The sequence below is a fragment of the Saccoglossus kowalevskii genome, chromosome 16 (assembly GCF_978046115.1).
Source record: "Saccoglossus kowalevskii chromosome 16, keSacKowa6.1, whole genome shotgun sequence".
Lineage (NCBI taxonomy): Eukaryota > Metazoa > Hemichordata > Enteropneusta > Harrimaniidae > Saccoglossus > Saccoglossus kowalevskii.
In genome coordinates, this window is record NC_140656.1 from 22,960,059 (window position 1) to 22,982,881 (window position 22,823).

Below are 22,823 nucleotides of genomic sequence, written 5' to 3' on the forward strand. Positions count from 1 at the left end.
GCACAACAAAATTTTCATTCAAAAAAAACCCAACATATCCTTTGCTTATTGTAAAGTACTTAATATTTGCTTTAAATTTATTTTTGCAGTTTTCACTGAGGGGATGATTTAGTAAAAATAATCTAGTGAATATATTTTTACCTGTATTTTATATTCAGCTCATCAAAAATCAGTGAAATTAAATTACATACAAAAAGTCTTTTCAACAAAAATTAATTCTAGCTAAAATAAAGCATTTTACAGTATTGAAAATGTGACCACAATCACCCAAAATCATTGAAATAATCAATATGCCACTAGAGGGCGCACTACCAAAATCTGAAATGGCTGCAAGGTGTCACATAAATGACATTTTCAAACAAATCACAAGTAAAGATTAAATTATAAAAGACCAAACAGATGAAAATAATATTTTTAGTGATTCAGATAACATGATAAACCATACCTTGTAAGTAATTGGAACCTTCTTCAGACTTGGTTACTTGTAGACAAACAGACGAGCAACTTATACTGTTAAATATATCATTAGCCTTTTTAACGTTATCGTAACAACTCTGTAAACATCGTTGCCACTCATATGTATGACGTTCATTATCCTGTTGAACAATATCAGTACAATATTGTCAAATTTTGGGGATATTTTGACAAATTAACATTTCAGGACATGAAAAAATGTTTGAAGTTGCTCTCTTGAGATCAAATTGTACCCTGTAAAACCATTTATTTTTACTAACATTTAATTTCAATATTTTTATGTTTTGAGCAATTTCACTGGGTTTTAAATTCACAAATTTGAATTCTATTTTTATTTTACAGGTTCACATGGATTCGATTTATCCAATTTCAGTTGTTAATGAAAATAGCCAAATTAAAATCATGTGAATAATTAATGCATATAAAGTAGAGTCTTTGAACAATTTAATGGTGTGAATATGCACAAATTATAGGAATATCTGATGCTTTCTTTGGATTCATCCTTGTTTGAAATTATCACAGTCCACCATAATCAAGAATCTTCATGAAGTTCAGGAATACTGGAACACTATTTCAAAAGCACATTTAATTCAAACAATCAGATGCAATCTTCTACAATTTCACATAATACAACTTTAAGAATTATCTCAGAGTACCATTATAAGATCTATGATACATTACAAAATCCACAAAAAAATATTGCAATATGGGTTCAGGATTAATAGATCAAAATTTCTTGTTGCTCAGTGAGAAAATGCTTTAACGTAACTCAAATATTCAGCATTCATCTTCCTTGAGCTCCATTTTCAACTTTTGGCACCATCTACAAAATGATTATGTGAAGTCTGTTCCTTCCCATATGAAATGTTGATATAAATTGACAAACATTTTGATCAAAAACTAAAAGCAATATCTGAAAATATCTGTATGGTCCAGAGGATGAAATTTAGTGATAATTTTACAAAATGTGAAAATATTTGCACTGAATCTTGGATGAGGAAACTAACCTTCAAAATCGTTAATACACTAAAATGTATTACTGTTTTCATAACACAAACAGAAAGAGTAACCATAGGCACCTATGTCATTCCTGGATGCTGGACGCATCCTAATATTGTTCTTTGTTACATAGCACCTATCTAATAAATTCACTTGTCAACCTACCTCAATATCCCCAACAATGTTGGCATATCTATCAGCAACAAGCCACGGTACAGTGGCAGCTTGGTTCAGATTTGGAGGTGGTCCAGGAGGTGGACCTGTAGACAAAACCATAGCACCAATTCTATGGTCTGCAAGAAACAAAATAAACAGTAGATCATTGTACTCTGTTGACACCATATCATCAGTAATACTGTAGACACATTTATTATTCACTAGTTTTTAATTATTTCCACAGATAAATAAAATTTGCAAATTAAATCTATGTGAACATACAATGTATAAAATGACAATAGAACTCTTTGATTTCCCGCCAAGTTTGGGAAATTAAAACCCAGTGTCAAAGCGTCAAAATAGTGAAATTAAATGCGAGTGAAAATAAATGGTTTACAGTATACGTTGTCCCCATAACACAGTGACCCAGTCTAATGTGTCATTATATAGTGGACCTCACTGACACCATGTCATCAGTAGATATATGCTGGTCTTGTACACACAGTTAAATCACCACTTACCTGCTTTACTAAATTTTCTATACAAATATGATGATTTCATGAAATTCATAAGTATAAAGTTATCATACAACCACAAGCAATGATTATAGTCATAAAATATCCACCAAGCTAATGTGTCCCACACTGTAATGGTATGATGTAGCATCTACCAGTATTAGCTAACAAAATTTCTGAATATAGAACACATCCCAGTGTTTGAGTTATTTTTAGATTCACACTATAAACACAACAATTCTCCATTATCTGCTATTATACATGTACATATATGCTGACATGTGTCTGTGACGTTGTGATTACGTGTGATTATCGAAAATTGATGAAAGTTACATGAATGAATTTGGATATTTACAACAGTATGCTTAAGTGATGCAGAACAGTGACATGATACAGGACCTCCTTTGATAGGGAAACTTTCATTCTGAGCATGGAGACTTCCTGAACTAACTTAGTATTTTTTTTTTTTTTTATCATGTATAGTTTTTGATCAGTATCGTATCTTTGTAATTTAGTGCTTTAGTGTATTAAATATAGTTGCCCTGAATTTCTTGTGTTGTGTGCTTTTACAAACAAGCAATATATTTAAGAGTAAGATTAGAAAAATTGCTGAAATCAGTTTAATTGTCACCAAGAGGACTTCATAATTTAGAAAAAATCTCCATGACTCCATGTTTTTCACTAACTTTCAAAATTTATGAAATATGGTCTCTCTCACGAAAATTAAAGCAGTTTACAGAAAATGAATATGACACAGATTTAAACAATTTTGGTCAACTGTGTTAGAAAAATGCCCAAGAACCTACCATGTGAGATGTAGTGCCTGTGATGTTCATACCAATTAAGAATAAAATTAGTTCAGGCTTACCTTAGAAACATTTGATAACAGTTTTTTGGGTAAAAATGGCCGCTGATCAATACAAGTTTGTTGAAACCAACAAAACATAGAAAACTTGCAAACCGGTATGTCTTTTCACCAAATTTAAACAAATAGTCAAAGGAGTATTTGAAATCCCCAAAGAACTACAGGTAAACTGAGCTAACTTTAGAAGAAATTTCCTTATTGTTACATTGCCAAAGCTTATGCTTTCAGAATATGCTGTCCAGGAAATGACAACAGACAGACAGATAGAAAGAACTCAAAACAGAAGTCCACATTTCAGACTAGGTCCAATGATGTCTAAGTAAGGAATTGGATATCCAATATAACACTGTAGACAAATAACACCAGGGCTAGTTACTTCAATTTAGAAAGGGCACACATTTTCAAAGCCAAAATTCATCGCTCATTGCGAGATTTCACATATTGCATGAAAGGTGCTGACCACCGAATGCCTGCAGCAAAAATCAAATGATTTGATTTTGAACTTAAGTTTATTTTTTTTATAGGTCAATGTCAAAGTTCTGGTCTTTCAAAGGGGAATATGGCATTGAGATACCCTTACTGCATCAAAAATTGACCATCATCAAATGTGTTTCGCATTATTAAAGAGAGAATGTCGTCACCTGCGCATGCGACAAACGGCCATAACGCGTTGTTGTTTACAAACAACAGCTTGGAACTCAATTCTTGCACATGTGCAGGTGACGACCCCTTCACTTCAGGTATAGAATTATCTCCCCAAATATTATGCAGGTTAAGGGTAACACTAAGATGATTAGTATGCTCCTTATAAGCCAATATGATGCGTCACTGATATACACAGAATTTTTGTGAAGACCATTTTCCTCAGCAATCAACAAGCTGACTCAGCATGATTTTTGGGATTTCATTTTGACTCAAGATCACTATGAAAATGGAGGGCACATTTGCCTGGCAACCCTTGTGGTGAAAACAAAAGCCAAAAACTCGCAGAAAACAGTACTTTGGGATGATTGTTGGAACTCCTCTGAACAGTGTAACAAGATTAGCCCTACGTGTATAATATATATAAATTTGGTTGTTTTCTCGAATTTTCACCGACTCGACCGGCGTTCCACAGCAGCATGTACAGAGCCCATAGAAATACATGTACAGTGGTGAGGCATAGCAACGTGGAACTTCTTGTGACGTAGCTCCGTCCCGAGGATAGAAAGATGGAATAAAAAAGTTCACATTTAGAAAATACTATATTATTCATTATGCTATGCTGAATACAGTTGACTTACCTAAAGATTTGTCTTCTTTTGCTGTAATTTCTATTCCATTGGTACTGGTAGTATCAGTAGCTGCAGTATTAAAATCCCCAAAGTCACTGTCATCATCGCTCTCAAACCTTTTCAGATCTAAACTGGGCAAGGAGTCTAACTTTGGAAGAGATTTCCTCATTGTCACATTGTCTATGCTTATGCTGTCTGATTCCTTAGAATTTAGTGAGACACTATCAAGGGTTCTGCTGCTGCCACTGGTAGTGCTAAAATCTCCATAGTTGTTATCCTTATTTATGTTACCATGGTAACCAGGTGGTTCAGGCCCTAAGTTCCCGAATAAGTCATCTTCATCACCACTCGGGGGGAGAACTTTCAATTTTTGTTCATTGACTGCCTTCCAATTTTCTTCCGTAGATGAACCTTCATGTTTTTCAGTAACTAGAGTGCAGTTTGAGTTTTGTTCCGTATCGATTTCCTTGTTTTTGTTTGTAGTATCCAGGGGGGTTAAGTCCCTGAAAACACTGTATTTGTCATCACTTAGAGTACTTGCTTTAAATGCATCAAATTTATCATCAGTGGCAAGATCTGGTAATGTTTTCTTTCCAATCGTCTCGTGATTGTTCAAGGTAATAACGTCATTGGCATTTGAAAATTCACTTGATTTATCGACTTTTGCTGTAAATTCCTGTCCCCCGAACATATCAAACTTGTTTGCAGGTTTATTAGTTGGTTTATCAGTAGCAACTGGTGTAAAAAGGTCATCATGTACAACAGGAGGAGTATTATAATTATTAAATTCATCATCCTCATCATCAAAATCTGGCAATCCTGGTGGCCTCCGACCGAAAAAGTCATCATCGTCATCATTCATGGAAATAGCACGTACTCTTGGTGGTTCTCTGTTGAAGAGATTGTGAGTCTCTTCTTTGTCTTCTTCTTTAAAATTAGTTTGTATTTTTGAAGTGATAACAGCATCGTCTTTGTTATACAGATCTTTGATCGCAGAAAACATGTCAGAAGGTGGCAGTGTTATGGTTTCGCTTTCCACAACATCGGACTGGAAAAATCCACCGGCCATTCCTCCTCTAAATCCTAGTGGTTCTTCAGGTGGCAGCGCTTCTTGCTTGAAATCACCAAACTCATCAATGTTATCTATTTTAGCAGCATCTTTAAATTGACCGAATTCATCCTCAACAATGTCTGATTCCGTAGGACCTTTGAAATCTGAAAATTCATCTATTGCACTGGTTGGCTCTTTTGGTCCTTGAAAATCAGAAAATTCATTACTCTCTTCAAAACCTGAACTGGGTTGAACTTTTTTGAAATCAGCGAATTCGTCTTGGTCACAAGAGCCAGTTTGAAAATCTGTAAACTCGTCATCGGGTTCGTTTGTTTGCGGTGCGATTAAATCTCGCAAAGCGGCATACTTGTCATCAGCAGATTCATTAAACTTAAACAAATCACTGTTTTGCCTGGTTGGCAGAGGCGCCTGCTGAAAATCTGCAAACTCATCCTGCACCGGAGGTTTAATAGGAAATGTTAGTGGCTGACCTGGTGGTGCTATTACAGATGGTGCATTTGAAAATGTTCCCCTAGTATGAGCAGCTTGTTTAAATTCAGCAAAATCATCACTCTCACACTCTCGCACTGTTCCAAACTTAGAGGGATTTAAATTGACTGACTGAACTGGTTGATTTAATTTCAAATTTTTAGGAGGTGAAATTTTAGCTGATGTAAAAGAATCCTTAGTCAGCTTCATTGTTGACTTTGTAGTTGACCTCGTCGTTGACCTCTTGTAGCTTCTTTGATATTTCAGAGATGCTGGAGATGAGGATGCACTTGTCGGGAAATCAGGATCGACTGGAGACTGCGGGTAACCGACTAATTCAGGATCGGTATTGTGACTGCTAGAAGTTCGAGATGATGCTCTTGAACTAGACATACTACTGCTGGTATCGCTATCAGCCGATTTGAAATCAGCGTACTCATCCTCACTGGACAATGGAGGATACATTGACTCTGTGAAATGAAAGTCAGAAAAACTAGTTACACTAGTTTCCAATTCAGACGTGAAAATAAAAGCAAATTGCTACACAGCTGGCATTCAATCAAAGAAACCATATGTAATAATAATATTTGTTTTTGTAATCATTCACTGAAAATCTTGAGAAAGAATAAATGGCATCAACGGAACTAAAAGTGCCTATTTGTTTAACAGGTTATAAATATTGTTGATTCATAGGAAATGTTGCATTACACCAAATTTTTGTATCCTCTCATGAAACAAGGGGTTTGTTATTTGGTTAGTTTCATTATTTAAGTTGCAATGTTAAAATAAAAAGGTTTTAAAATGTTGGCCACTAGAGGGCACTCACATACTACTAGAGGGCCTACTAGAGTACAACCTTGTTCAGAAAGAACATTTGAACACAGGAACCATGGGTCCAATTGTATCTGTAGACCAGATTGCATTACTGGTAATAAAAACAAACATGACACAACAAAGCTGTTGGAATAATTAGTTTAAGGTGACAGGAATTTACAGTAGCCAACATCTAAGTATAGGCCTCAATCGTACAGCTCCATTCCTCTGGCATTTGAGCATCCCTGGTTTGATATCCGGCATTGTGTGCTTTGTAAATACACTCTTGCCCTGACTCCTGAAGTCATATTTACACCGAGCTCATCCTACATACCGTACTGGACCGTGTTAGCACCCATGCCCAGTCAAGTGCCCCCCCCCCCCTTTTCAGGTCACATTCGACAAAGCGCCCACCCCTTCAAAATGCCACTAATTTAAAACTTGGTCCTTGACCATTGCTTAATGAATACTGGTATGAATGTGTAGAACACGGTAACCGTGCGTAAACTACACTTCAACATTTACCTGTTAATAAAAGTAAAATGCGGCTCATGCCATACTCAGTTTACCTATCAAAAATTTTTAGTTACCAGTTTTTGGAGAAAAAACATGCCATTTATTCGCCAAACATCACTTCCTCATTGCATTATCAGAAAGCCTTCAGGAATTTCCGAAGAATTGCATCGGTACAACACAGCATTCTGATTGGTTAATAAAAGACTTGACCCATTATCAGTGGAGATAATGATGAAGATTTTGACTTTGACTGTGTCCCAACAGACTCTAAAATTTTTAATCTCGTAAATTCTGGTGGTACGTAATTAAATATTGTAATAAAATGTACAAATTTGTTGTGACCATTTCTGTTTCTTCATTGTAAAAATCAATGACGACGCAACTAATTTCGTAATTTTATTTTCCCTCAAAGACGTAATATCCCTCTCAATCTGTCACATGGTGAATTAAAATTGTCATTTTCACTCTCTTTTCTGAGGTGGTGCTTGGGTAAGCACCCATCGCTAAAAAATCATGTTTTTCTGAGTTGACACTGGGCACTAACACAGTCCAGTATGGTATATATATATACCACAAAACTACACATACAGACAGACAGACAGACAGACAGACAGACAGACAGACAGACAGACAGACAGACAGACAGACAAACGAACGAACAAGCAGACAGACAGACAGACATATACATTTATCTAAACTACTAAACCTTATTCCCAGTGATATTAAACTACTTAGTATTTACAGTACATATAAAAGCAATTGTTACGGAAATTCAGAATTCTAAAATCACATTTTAGAATTCTAAACTCAGAGAAATGAAGAAGAAGAGAAGATGAAAGGAAAAAGTAATATGGTATATTCAACAGACCTGACGGCACAGAGCTGTCTTCAGAAGCGGACTGAAATGTTGAAAACTTATCCATGATTGGGTCTGGTAGATCTGCTGATCCTAGACTGTCAATTGATGGGGTGGGTGATGCATTCAGCACATCGCGAGGCGGCGGGGATGATGACAATTCTCGCTCGCATGGCGGGATGGTATACTGTGATGAGGGAGCGGGTAAAGGAGGAGGCGGTAAAATGAAAGATGAGGAAGCAGGTGGTGGAGGTGGTTGTGATATTATGGGCTGTATATTGATTGGAGAACCTGAAATTTGGCAGATTATATGAAAAGAAAAAAAGAAAAAAAATCCAGCATCAGGTTCATGACTTTTTAAATTGCAATAAATTGTTTGTGGAACACATTGGGATTTGTCATTCGAATTGTAACTAATTCTAATACAGTCCAAAAAGAGTCCACAGACAAGATTACAAAGATTGAATATTGCTGAGATCGTAAATTTGTTGCATATTTCAACACAGCAAGCACAATTGGCAATACAGCTGGCATGCAAGCCACACAGACTTTGAAAAGTCTGGCATATAATATCAGCCAATATTTTGTTGATTTTACACAGGGTTAAAAAATGTGTGTTTATTTCGGTTTTCTGTTTTTATTAAACAACAAATTTAGAAAGTTCAATTCAACCAAAGCAGAAAAGATAAAGCAATCACTAATGTCACCGAAAAGGCCTCAAATTTGAAATCAATTTCCAGACTTTCTGAAGGAAAGCTGTACTCTCAGCAAGGTATTGGATGATGTGCAGTATTCTCCAAGAATACAAACATCATGATGGTATCTCCACAGTGCTTTGTTTCACAACCACACTGGTTTACAGCCAAACAGGTTTATTTCTGTTTATTAAGTGCATGTTTTTATGAGTATATTAATCATCACAATTTTTATTTGTAAATATTATGCAAATTAGTATGCAAATTGTTACCACCCCAGTGGGAATAATTTGGAAGAACACTGATATTGCACACTGACTGATGTACAAGTACAAAACAAAAAAGCAATCGCATTTTATGAATGTTGTTAAGTAAGTAAACACTCAACTCAATCAAAGCCAATTCATGACTGCTTGAAGGACTCACTCTGCAAGAATGCTTAACTGTTAAGTCATGTTTAGGATGGAGTAAGGCTAAATATGCTTTTACTCTAATGTTGGGTAATCATCTCTGATATCAATGTCATTTTGTCCCAGGTCAAAATGAGTGAGAAAAAAAAAGCTGATTGTTAGTGCAAAACATGACAATGGGGAAGGTGGGATACAAGAGAGAACTAAAATAGACTAAACTAGGATTACAAGGTGAATATCACCACATCAATCATATACTATGGTAATCTATATTGCTAGACAGAGACTGCTAAACTATACAGGTGCATCATGGGATCAGCAGAGATACTAGACAATAATGCATGCAGGTGAGTTGGCATGCCACGATAACACACATGGAAGAAAACGTGCATTGTGTAAACAGGTGAGTGAACATGACATGAGAGCACACAAAACACATACAGAAAGCATTTGATGATAATACGCATGGATAATGATATCTCAAAGACATGTTAACACATCACTGGCTTAAAGTCTCCACAGAGAGCAACCATATATATATATGATGTGCTAACACATTGAGAGATATACTCCATAGATTATCAACAGTATACTGCTCCTATGAATGTCCATGTGTTAACAACTATACATACTTATTGATGTAACTAATAAAAAAATGAAAACTGATATAATAGTAACAGGTCATGTGAGGTCACAGCAGGTCATGTGAGGTCACAGCAGGTCATAGTGAGTCAGCTGAGGGTGCAGCAGGTCATAGTGAGTCAGGCGAGGGCGCAGCAGGTCATAGCGAGTCAGGCGAGGGCACAGCAGGTCATAGCGAGTCAGGTGAGGGTGCAGCAGGTCATAGCGAGTCAGGTGAGAGCGCAACAGGTCATAGCAAATCAATTGAGGGCGCAGCAGGTCATAGCGAGTCAGGTGAGAGCGCAACAGGTCATAGCGAGTCAGGTGAGGGCGCAGCAGGTCATAGCGTGTCAGGTGAGGGAGCAGCAGGTCATAGCAAGTCAGGTGAGGGCACAGCAGGTCATAGCGAGTCAGGTGAGGGCGCAGCAGGTCATAGCGAGTCAGGTGAGGGAGCAGCAGGTCATAGTGAGTCAGGTGAGGGCGCAGCAGGTCATAGTGAGTTAGGAGAGGGCGCAGCAGATCATAGTGAGTCAGGTGAGGGCACAGCAGGTCATAGGGAGTCAGGTGAGGGCGCAGCAGGTCATAGGGAGTCAGGTGAGGGCACAGCAGGTCATAGGGAGTCAGGTGAGGGCGCAGCAGGTCATAGCGAGTCAGGTGAAGGCGCAGCAGGTCATAGGGAGTCAGGTGAGGGCGCAGCAGGTCATAGTGAGTCAGGTGAGGGCACAGCAGGTCATAGGGAGTCAGGTGAGGGCGCAGCAGGTCATAGGGAGTCAGGTCACAAGTCATACTCATGGGGGGGATCATTTACAATAGATTAGATCATGGTGGGTCAGGTTATAGATCAAAGATGGTTAGATCACATTTGGTAATAGCATGTCATGGTGGGTTGGGTAACAGTAGGTCAAAGCAGGTCATGGTGGGTTGGGTAACAGTCGGTCAAAGCAGGTTATGGTGGGTTGGGTAACAGCAGGTCATAGTGGGTTGGCTTAGGTCAAGTTGAATCGTAATCTTATTAATTTAATGCTGATATTATATCAGATTTTATCATCCTGTTCTCTAACATTTTCAGGAATACAAGCAGAATACATTTTAAAATATCAAACAAATAAATTGTTAAAAGTTCATCATGCACATGATCTGTTACTACTCAATTTGAATTAGAAAAGTCCCTACCTTTAACTGGCATAGGCGCTTCTTTAAACGGCGCAAAATCATCATCTTCAGTGGAGCCTGTGGGTTCTACAGGAGTCTTGTTTACGGGTGTCACATCACCACTAGGAGTGGAACCCCCTGATGGCATCAATATTGGTATAGGCGGTTGTGACATCTCGTACAGGGTCTTAAGGTTAACGTTCTGAAGCTGGCCACTCTGAAAAGACATGAACAGTGTATCTTTCTAAGCCTTTTTTTTGTGTGAAATTAGTGGGAAGCCAAGTTTGGTTCTGAAGTTGGCCACTCTGGAAGTATTTACAGAGACATGAACAGTGTTCCATTCTAAGCCTTTTTTTGTGAAATTAGTTAGAAGCCAAGTTTGGTTCTATAACTGCAGATGCAAAAATAGTAGTAAGTAACATTGGTAGATGACATTTGCATAAAATATATAATTTTGGCTCATCTGTGTGAAATAAACTTTCTTTTTCCCTGGAAACACAGAATGGATTTCAATGGCCTAATTGTATAGTGGATTATTAAGATATGACTTGTTGGACATGTCAGTTACATATGCACATGTATCGTAAAATCTGCATTAGAAGCTGCATCCCTAATAGAAGTCGCACCCATTCTTTTTGAATAATTGAGAACCAAAAAATTCATCATTTCTCATATGTGTAGATGCTCTATTATAATCGCATCCCTTCCATTGCATTGTATTGTACCATTTTAATAGAAGCCACGGTTTCTAATACAGATTTTACAGTACAGCAAATTCAGCAAATATGGTATGTGTCCAAATTGCTGTCACAAGCCAAGATTATATAATTAATATCAGCAAAAATTACTACTACTACTGAACTACTCTTCTAGTAGCATATGTTACACTAGTGCTAAATTTACTCATAAAGGACTACCGGTAGATATGAACATACTGCACAGCTTGTTAAACATGTCACAATATGCATAGATCAATATAATATTTTGAAAATTAAAAATCATCCGATGTGGATTTGTGTTTAAACTCATTTCTCATCACCAAAACATTAATTGCCATTCTGATGCAATAATTTAACTACAAACATTACTTGATTTATTTTTCTCAAATGTAATGATTTCATGACAAAAATACATTACTATTATGTGACATTTAAGAGTTATTTGTCAATAAAAATAGGAAATACAGTAAACTAATTGTCATGGAATGTTATATATTACTTTTCAAATGTAGAAATTTGCGTCCTCACTCAGACAAGTACTTGCCCAAAATTAGATTGTGCAAAAAACATTAATGTAAGCAAGGTTTGAATTTCTGGAAAATTACAAACAGCATAATGATTACCGGTACATCCAAAATATGTTTTATGGTGCAAAAAGTCTTAACGAAATACTAAAGCTTCAGAAAGTTTGAATTATATTTTTTTGTTAGCAAAGGTTTTTTACATGCAAGATTCAAAACATGTTCTGAGATCACACTTTTGTGTGTGTGTAATTTAATCTCTGCATACTCAGAAACAAATATCTATACAAGAAAATCTATACAAAGCCATAACATGCAATGTTATAGCTAAGAGTTTCAAACAATACTGAAATATTCCATCAAAATTACTGTAATGACATCATCTTCTCCTTGTTTATGTGTGTGTGTGTGTACGTTTTTGCTATGTAATTTACATTGCTTTACATTCCTTTACATACATTTTTGTCACTTTTACTTTCCAATCACTACAGTAAACAAAATCCTTTCACAATTTGATGACTATTGCCATCTTGAACAACTTGATTTACAAAGATCACTGAATGGCAAAATGATCAGTTGTCCCTATTCTAAAACAAGTAACACATTTGCATGAACGGCATGAAATAAACGATCGTTACCTGTGCCACAGCAATCAACGCTAAAGCCATAAACGCTTCTTGTTTCGTCAGCATACCAGGCGTGGTATTATTACACAGACTCCAAATATGACCAAGGACTTGTTTCTCCAGTCCCGAAAATAAGAAGATTGGATATAACAGTTCCGTTTCAATTCTACCATTACGTAACGTGGCTTCCAGTACGTGTCGGTAAACAATTGGTAAATTCATTTCATTTTCACACCTTTACATATAACAAGAAAAGGAGAAGAATTATTCTGTGTATATCAGAGTATCAGTAACAAATGAACTTTTACCACATTTTATCAGATATGCACTAAATTTGGTCAAAAAAATTGCCCAAAATGTTGTTCAAGTTTGCAAGTCGTTAGGGACTTTAAAGCAGGGAAGTCGTCACCTGTACATGCATCAGATGGTCATAGCATGTTATTGTTTACAAACACGTGTCTACCCATGAGCCTTTGCGTTTTTGCGTATGTTTTTATCAACACTTGGGACTCAATTCCCGCATGTCACAGGCGACACCCCTCCCGCTTTAATATGATGAGGATAACAGATCTCAGATATAAATGAACACTAAGATTTCTTTAACACAACCAGGCACTAAGATCTTGTTCTGGGCAAGAGAGCCATGAAACAAGTTATTGACATGCTATAATTCCAAATACCATGGCTACATAAGAATCAGGGAAACTCTCACTTTCTCACACTCTCAATAAAAGCTCAGTAGCCAATTGCATCTAAATACTATTTTCGATACACACAAGTTTGATAAATGGTGGCACTGAGAGCTTACCATTTCGGTGGAGTAAATACTGACTGTGTACTCGGCATGCTAGCAAGGTTTGCGGCTGATGTTGGTTGACTAATAGTAGTATTACTGTGTGTTGACAATTGCGTATTGTGAACATCTGCTGTTGTTATTATTGTTGTTGCTGGCACAGGAGCCACTGCTGGTGGACCTGTTGCTGTAGATGATGGTTCTGTTGCTGCTGGTACTGCAGGGGCTGGTTGGGGTATTACAAACATGTCGGACAGCTCTTCAGAATTATCCCATTTCCTAGATTTGTTACTTTCTATGAATCAAAAATAATACAGGTGATATTGTTACATTGATCCATACTTTAAAACTTCCAGCACCATAATTATTCCAGGCATAATTTTGATTTTTCATGTATTACTCTATGTCAGACGAAATTGACAAAAATTATTCCGGTTTTATTCAGTCAAACATAAAATTTGAATTTTCCATTCAAAGTGTTGATGAGACATGTTCTTATAAACATTACCAGAGCAAAAAAGACTAATAGTTAATATATTGTTAACCTTATTAACCTTCCTTACCTGAAAATGAAGTACTAGTAGTCTGAGACTTTTTGACTGTTGGTGCATCTTTCAGAGCTGTCTTTTGATGGAATGTCTTCTTAGTTTTTTGTTGTCCTGACGACATATCAGTAATGTGTTCCAACATCAATGAATCTAAATCTGAGGACAACAGAACACAATTGGTGAAATGTACATCTTAATGGTAATATGAACTCCACAATTAAACAAATACATACTCCACAATAATGGATCCCCCCACCAAAAAAAAAAAAAAAAATTTGGGGTTGTCAACAAGAAAAGAACAAACAGTTTTTACCCAAAATGACAAAAACAAAATAGATGAATAATGGTTATCATCACAGAATGTATATATAATGTCAAAACAATCCGGCTAGTAGTTTCAAAGAAGAAATCCAAATATAAAAGTAATATTGGCGCAGTCTATCTGAAATGTGAAAATATCTCTACATGACTGTCCACAGCAGGGGTGAGGTCACAAGTCAGCAAGTGCAGATGTCTTATATAGGAAGTTAACCTTTTAAATATGATAGTATGATGATAGAAAATGCAAAACAGCATCACACAAATACACATTATAATATACCAGCAATTTAATTGTACGAATATGTTGTTCTGATTTGGCGAGAACATGTTTTTAATTATGCAAGCCGTAGGGGAAATACACCGAATATCACGGTTTTTCATGTTTAGAAGAAGGCCCCAAACCTGAATAAAACACATTAAATCCTGCTATCGACTGAAATTAGCAAAAATAATATTTTAAAATTTCAATACGCCCATGGAGCACAATGAAGCACATCATGACTCTTTTACATATATCAACATTGTCACTAACAGGAATATATATGAATAAACCTCGCAAGGCCGAAATACAGGTGAGAATTCGTTCCAATCTATGCTAGTTCCAGAACCCATTCATTTTTTTTTACCACAGTAGCAAGTAGAACGTTTTGGGTGTTGTATCACATTTGTACATGGTTTTTAGTGCTTTAAATTTATTTCTGTGTCTCAGAATTATCTTTAAAATGAAGTTGGTAAAATATAATGGCAATAAACTGCTGTCAAAGTTGGGTATACCACTCGATTTAAGACTCGCAAAATCTCATGGTATACCCACCTTCAGCTTATTTCAATAGACAAGATCTATGTATTACTTTTTTTATCATCAGCTTTTGATGAAGTACTAAGTTGTGAGCTGGCATGTGATGAAGTCTCTGACATGTTATCTTCTGACAGCTGTGCCAGACTACCAGATACTGCTGTAGGTAAAGATGGCTGCACCAGACTACCAGATACAGCTGTAGGTAAAGATGGCTGCGCTGAACTATCGGATACAGCTGTAGGTAAAGATGGCTGCGCTGGACTACAGGATACTACTGTAGGTAAAGATGGCTGCACCGGACTACCAGATACTGGAGCAATAAATGATTGTTGAAGCATGGAGTTGTGGGATGAGGTATTAGACACCACAGTGGGTCCTGTCTTGAAATCACCGAAATCATCATCTTCAGCCATTGTGGCAGAGAGAGAACTCACATCTGATTTAAAATAAAATATAACACATTAGACCCCATAGTTACAATCCGCATATAAATCACTTCCCAGCAACACAACACTTATACCGATAAGAAGATGAATTTATACCCCATCCAAATGTGAGCAATGTTACATTTATTTATTATTACACTTTTTGGGCATGACTTTAAATTCCTAATAAACCTGAATATTACCACAGGACTACCAAGTCGTAAGATTGGAATAGACTACCCAATATTACCACAGGACTACCAAGTCTTAAGATTGGAATAGACTACCCAATATTACCACAGGACTACCAAGTCTTAAGATTGGAATAGACTACCCAATATTACCACAGGACTACCAAGTCTTAAGATTGGAATAGACTACCCAATATTACCACAGGACTACCAAGTCTTAAGATTGGAATAGACTACCCAATATTACCACAGGACTACCAAGTCTTAAGATTGGAATAGACTACCCAATATTACCACAGGACTACCAAGTCTTAAGATTGGAATAGACTACCCAATATTACCACAGGACTACCAAGTCTTAAGATTGGAATAGACTACCCAATATTACCACAGGACTACCAAGTCTTAAGATTGGAATAGACTACCCAATATTACCACAGGACTACCAAGTCTTAAGATTGGAATAGACTACCCAATATTACCACAGGACTACCAAGTCTTTAGATTGGAATAGACTACCCAATATTACCAAAGGACTACCAAGTCTTAAGATTGGAATAGACTACCCAATATTACCACAGGACTACCAAGTCTTAAGATTGGAATAGACTACCCAATATTACCACAGGACTACCAAGTCTTAAGATTGGAATAGACTACCCAATATTACCAAAGGACTACCAAGTCTTAAGATTGGAATAGACTACCCAATATTACCACAGGACTACCAAGTCTTAAGATTGGAATAGACTACCCAATATTACCAAAGGACTACCAAGTCTTAAGATTGGAATAGACTACCCAATATTACCAAAGGACTACCAAGTCTTAAGATTGGAATAGACTACCCAATATTACCACAGGACTACCAAGTCTTAAGATTGGAATAGACTACCCAATATTACCACAGGACTACCAAGTCTTAAGATTGGAATAGACTACCCAATATTACCACAGGACTACCAAGTCTTAAGATTGGAATAGACTACCCAATATTACCACAGGACTACCAAGTCTTAAGATTGGAATAGACTACCAGATATTACCACAGGACTACCAAGTCTTTAGATTGGAATAGACTACCCAATATTACCACAGGACTACCAAGTCTTAAGATTGGAATAGACTACCCAATATTACCACAGGACTACCAAGTCTTAAGATTGGAATAGACTACCCAATATTACCACAGGACTACCAAGTCTTAAGATTGGAATAGACTACCAGATATTACCACAGGACTACCAAGTCTTAAGATTGGAATAGACTACCAGATATTACCACAGGACTACCAAGTCTTAAGATTGGAATAGACTACCCAATATTACCACAGGACTACCAAGTCTTAAGATTGGAATAGACTACCAGATATTACCACAGGACTACCAAGTCTTTAGATTGGAATAGACTACCCAATATTACCACAGGACTACCAAGTCTTAAGATTGGAATAGACTACCCAATATTACCACAGGACTACCAAGTCTTAAGATTGGAATAGACTACCCAATATTACCACAGGACTACCAAGTCTTAAGATTGGAATAGACTACCAGATATTACCACAGGACTACCAAGTCTTTAGATTGGAATAGACTACCCAATATTACCACAGGACTACCAAGTCTTAAGATTGGAATAGACTACCCAATATTACCACAGGACTACCAAGTCTTAAGATTGGAATAGACTACCCAATATTACCACAGGACTACCAAGTCTTAAGATTGGAATAGACTACCAGATATTACCACAGGACTACCAAGTCTTAAGATTGGAATAGACTACCCAATATTACCACAGGACTACCAAGTCTTAAGATTGGAATAGACTACCCAATATTACCACAGGACTACCAAGTCTTAAGATTGGAATAGACTACCCAATATTACCACAGGACTACCAAGTCTTAAGATTGGAATAGACTACCCAATATTACCACAGGACTACCAAGTCTTAAGATTGGAATAGACTACCCAATATTACCACAGGACTACCAAGTCTTAAGATTGGAATAGACTACCAGATATTACCACAGGACTACCAAGTCTTAAGATTGGAATAGACTACCAGATATTACCACAGGACTACCAAGTCTTAAGATTGGAATAGACTACCCAATATTACCACAGGACTACCAAGTCTTAAGATTGGAATAGACTACCAGATATTACCACAGGACTACCAAGTCTTAAGATTGGAATAGACTACCAGATATTACCACAGGACTACCAAGTCTTTAGATTGGAATAGACTACCAGATATTACCACAGGACTACCAAGTCTTAAGATTGGAATAGACTACCCAATATTACCACAGGACTACCAAGTCTTAAGATTGGAATAGACTACCCAATATTACCACAGGACTACCAAGTCTTAAGATTGGAATAGACTACCCAATATTACCAAAGGACTACCAAGTCTTAAGATTGGAATAGACTACCCAATATTACCAAAGGACTACCAAGTCTTAAGATTGGAATAGACTACCCAATATTACCACAGGACTATCAAGTCTTAAGATTGGAATAGACTACCCAATATTACCACAGGACTATCAAGTCTTAAGATTGAATTAGACTACCCAATATTACCACAGGACTACCAAGTCTTAAGATTGGAATAGACTACCCAATATTACCAAAGGACTACCAAGTCTTAAGATTGGAATAGACTACCCAATATTACCACAGGACTACCAAGTCTTAAGATTGGAATAGACTACCCAATATTACCACAGGACTACCAAGTCTTAAGATTGGAATAGACTACCCAATATTACCAAAGGACTACCAAGTCTTAAGATTGGAATAGACTACCCAATATTACCAAAGGACTACCAAGTCTTAAGATTGGAATAGACTACCCAATATTACCACAGGACTACCAAGTCTTAAGATTGGAATAGACTACCAGATATTACCACAGGACTACCAAGTCTTTAGATTGGAATAGACTACCAGATATTACCACAGGACTACCAAGTCTTTAGATTGGAATAGACTACCCAATATTACCACAGGACTACCAAGTCTTAAGATTGGAATAGACTACCCAATATTACCACAGGACTACCAAGTCTTAAGATTGGAATAGACTACCCAATATTACCACAGGACTACCAAGTCTTAAGATTGGAATAGACTACCCAATATTACCACAGGACTACCAAGTCTTAAGATTGGAATAGACTACCCAATATTACCACAGGACTACCAAGTCTTAAGATTGGAATAGACTACCAGATATTACCACAGGACTACCAAGTCTTTAGATTGGAATAGACTACCAGATATTACCACAGGACTACCAAGTCTTTAGATTGGAATAGACTACCCAATATTACCACAGGACTACCAAGTCTTAAGATTGGAATAGACTACCCAATATTACCACAGGACTACCAAGTCTTAAGATTGAATTAGACTACCCAATATTGCCACAGGACTACCAAGTTTTGAGATTGGTAGCCCACCAGCCTTCCAAGAAAGGTTAATTTCAAGCTCTGATGTAACTAGTGGTTGAAATCAAACCTGGCCAATATTTTATGGTGGGACATAATAATACATAAATTTTAATTCCACATTCTTAAAGATGACAAAAATAACAATGACGTCATCTATGATAACTTTTATTATAATATTAGAATTTTTACTTTTTACATTTTTATTTCACTAATTACAAATTTGTTTGTGTATGTATTTTCAAAGTCAAGTTGTAGATTAAAAAAAAACTACATATTTGGGGAAATGATTAGGGAATACAAAATAAAACTTACTTTTCCTTTCCTGTCCAATGCTGTTGTCAGCAATGACATTGTTGGCAGCAGGTTTGTTATTTTTTTTCCCAAACATTGACATCATGCCTTCGAGCGATGCCATATTAGTCGTTGGAAGTCCAACTTGACCTATCTGACCAAAAGCCTTCAATTTTTCTTTCTGTTCTTGAAAGAAACGATTCTTTCTCTCCTGCTCTAGCTGTTTTCGTTGTTCTTCAGTCAAATTTTGTTCTAATATTGGCCTAGACCAGTAAAAAGCAGAGAAAAAAGGGAAGTAAGTGTACACGATCAGGCCTTGCCCCATTTAAAATTGCCTGAAACCTAGAAAGAGCTTTCCTGAACACAGCAATGTGAGTGATTAGAGAAGCTTTACTGGTAAAACCTCTTTGAAATGGTATGAATTGAGGAAGTGATAATTAGCTCTTCTGGGTCTTAACATGATTTATGATCGCATAGGATAAAAATACTGGATATCTGTAAAACAACCACAAATCAATTTTAAACATAGAAACCGAAATGACGACTCACCTCGTAACACATACAATGAAATTACGTTTGTTTTTTTTTGTTTTTATTTCATAATTATGCACACCCAATAGAGTGACAACCTCAATAAAAGTAAAACAAAAAGAGATTGTTACTTACATCTGATTAACTGGCATATTTTGATGCATCGTGTAAGCTGGAATCTGTTGCTGTGGATACGGATATCGTGGCATCTGAATATTACCCTGCTGTGGCACGTAGTAACCCTAGATAACCAGAATTTACAATAATTTATCTACCAGAAATAACCAACGCTTTTTAAAATAAAGTTAGTCATATCAATCCTTAAACTTTTCACCACTAGACTTTCTCGGCCAAATTTTTCTTCACATTTTTCTTATATTCTTTAATATTTCTGAAAATGAACTCTAATTTTGGAGCCAACACACAAAATTTTAATCAATTTTCACCTTTTACTAAAAAAATCCAGCTATTTTTGTCCCACACTTTGAAGGAAAGTACAGACTATGAATGAGAATATTTTGTTTATCTGTGATGAAAATAAAAAAGGGTAAATTTTTGCTACAAAAAATATTCATAGAAAAATACATAAAAGTTAGGAAAATGTTGCACTAAAAATTTGAAGAAAAAAATATGAATGTTGAACGTGGCTAACTAGTAAAAATGAGAATATTTTGAAAATACTACAATACATTGGATGGTATTTAACATACACTGTAACCCCAGTGTTACTTCCAAGCTTGCTACCAGCTGACTTTTCAGAGATAACTTATAATTTTTTTTTTAAGTAAGTATTATTTTTATTAATAATTAATTTATTACTACTATGAGAGATATTTAGACTGATTACACTGCATAGCATATGTAGGCTGCGGTTTTGAGAGCAAACAAAGCTCGCTTTAAGCCAGCTTTAAGCCAGGTAAACGTTAATTTATGCCCAAGCCGTACTATATCTGATGATTACAGTTAATAAACTGATGACCTAACAGGTTCCTGATACATGTAAGTCACATGGAGTGAAGTAATACGAGATAAATCCGGACTGTGTTTACCTGTGGCTGCATTTGTGCTGGCATCATATGAGGACTATACCCCGTCATTTGTTGCTGCGGTGGTAGCGATGACATCATTGGCATCATGCCTGGTCTGGGCTGTTGCATGTATGGTGTTGCACCCCCTGGTATCATTCCAACCGGTTGTCTACCATGTCCTACGACATTCATACCTTATAAAATCAAATCAAAACATCAAAATAAAAATCAATTCCGATATGACATCAAATAGGACATATTTCCTTGTATTATCCACCAAGCGATTTGATCTATCATCAGAATGTCAGAGTTCAAATGACATGTACGTAGATTTGTCACAGCTGACTTGGCAATCCATTTTTAATTTATGTTAACCCACCCAACACCATAATTTTTCACATCAAAATTTTTTTCTATAATTTCTTTATTAATTTTGAATCACATGGACATGATTTCCCATAGTCTACTTGTCCTAATCAAAATTTGGAACAAATATGACAAAAATAGGCATGTTTTTCTTTATAAATGAAAACAAAAGTTAGATGGTACTCAAAAGGTTAAACACTGAGAAATAATTCCAGACAGGTCCAAATACTGTGAAATACTTTATTTTAGCTAGAATTAATTTTCAGTGACGAGACCTTTTGGATGTTTTGTATGGTTTTTATTTTCGGATTTTTGACGATTTAATGTAAAATATAGGAAAAAAAGTATATTCGCTGGATTTTATTTTCACTGAATCATTCCTTCAGTGAATATAGCGAAAATTAATTTTAAGCGCAAATAAAGAATTTTACAGTAATTATATTCATCATAATTTTTTTCTAAAATTTTAGTTTTGATGTTAAATAATTTTAAACCTAACGGATAATTTTCCTTTGCCTACATATCATGATCAATTCTTTTTTAATTATGCATGTTTATACATTTATAATTATACATGGGTATAATTTGAATCTGCCATTCAAGGGGTCAAAAATCTTGTAATGATAGGTCAAGTAGTAAGAAAACTAATTGATATACTTGTACATATGTATGTTATCTGGTATTATCTTTAGGCAAATGATGGATTTAAATTTTACCCAACATGGAATAAATTTAATTGTATTGTAAAATTTAATACTTGAATGCCACCTACACACATACACACAGAAACAAAAGTAATCAATTCCACTGATTATGTCCCAACTGTATTTAACAGTCAAAGTCAACTTTCATCACCTTTCGCAAAATATTTTCCAAAATTTTTATTAAGACCTGTAGCCAAAAGGTAATTACGTCCATTTGGTCAAAAATTATCTGAAATATTAGGCAAAATGTTGTACCAAATGTCTGGCAAGAAAAATCATAACAATCATACAGTTAAAGCGGGGGAGTCGTCACTTGCGCATGCGTCAGATGGCCATAGCGTGTCATTGTTTGCAAACAAGCATCCACCCATGAGCCTTTGCGTTTTTAGCGTGTGTTGTTATCGTCGCTTGGGACTCAATTTCCGCGCGTGCGCAGGTGACGACCCTCTCGCTTTAAGACACATACTGTAACAAGTGTATGATTTGAATCATCCTCCACAGAAAATACGAGGGAAAAATCTCTTTATCTCAACTTTAGCCACATAATGAATTACATAAACATTTAATGCCTTTTCCTGTCAGAAAATGCAGAACTTTGACTAAAG

The 22,823-nt window shown here is 36.2% G+C and overlaps 1 protein-coding gene across 1 annotated transcript in view; it reads right to left on the minus strand.

Moving 5' to 3' along the window:
- The window catches only part of LOC100376553 (synergin gamma-like), a 37,197-nt gene that overhangs the window by 7,273 nt on the left and 7,101 nt on the right, over positions 1-22,823 (minus strand). The window contains exons 3-14 of the mRNA XM_085490940.1: positions 21,170-21,342; positions 20,256-20,362; positions 19,611-19,852; positions 15,266-15,649; positions 14,109-14,249; positions 13,561-13,840; positions 12,765-12,987; positions 10,908-11,103; positions 8,021-8,299; positions 4,293-6,293; positions 1,639-1,766; positions 446-596 (exon numbers count right to left, since the gene is read on the minus strand). Coding sequence (XP_085347066.1) covers positions 446-596; positions 1,639-1,766; positions 4,293-6,293; positions 8,021-8,299; positions 10,908-11,103; positions 12,765-12,987; positions 13,561-13,840; positions 14,109-14,249; positions 15,266-15,649; positions 19,611-19,852; positions 20,256-20,362; positions 21,170-21,342 — 4,305 coding nt within the window. The remainder of the gene's footprint in view (positions 1-445; positions 597-1,638; positions 1,767-4,292; positions 6,294-8,020; positions 8,300-10,907; positions 11,104-12,764; positions 12,988-13,560; positions 13,841-14,108; positions 14,250-15,265; positions 15,650-19,610; positions 19,853-20,255; positions 20,363-21,169; positions 21,343-22,823) is intronic.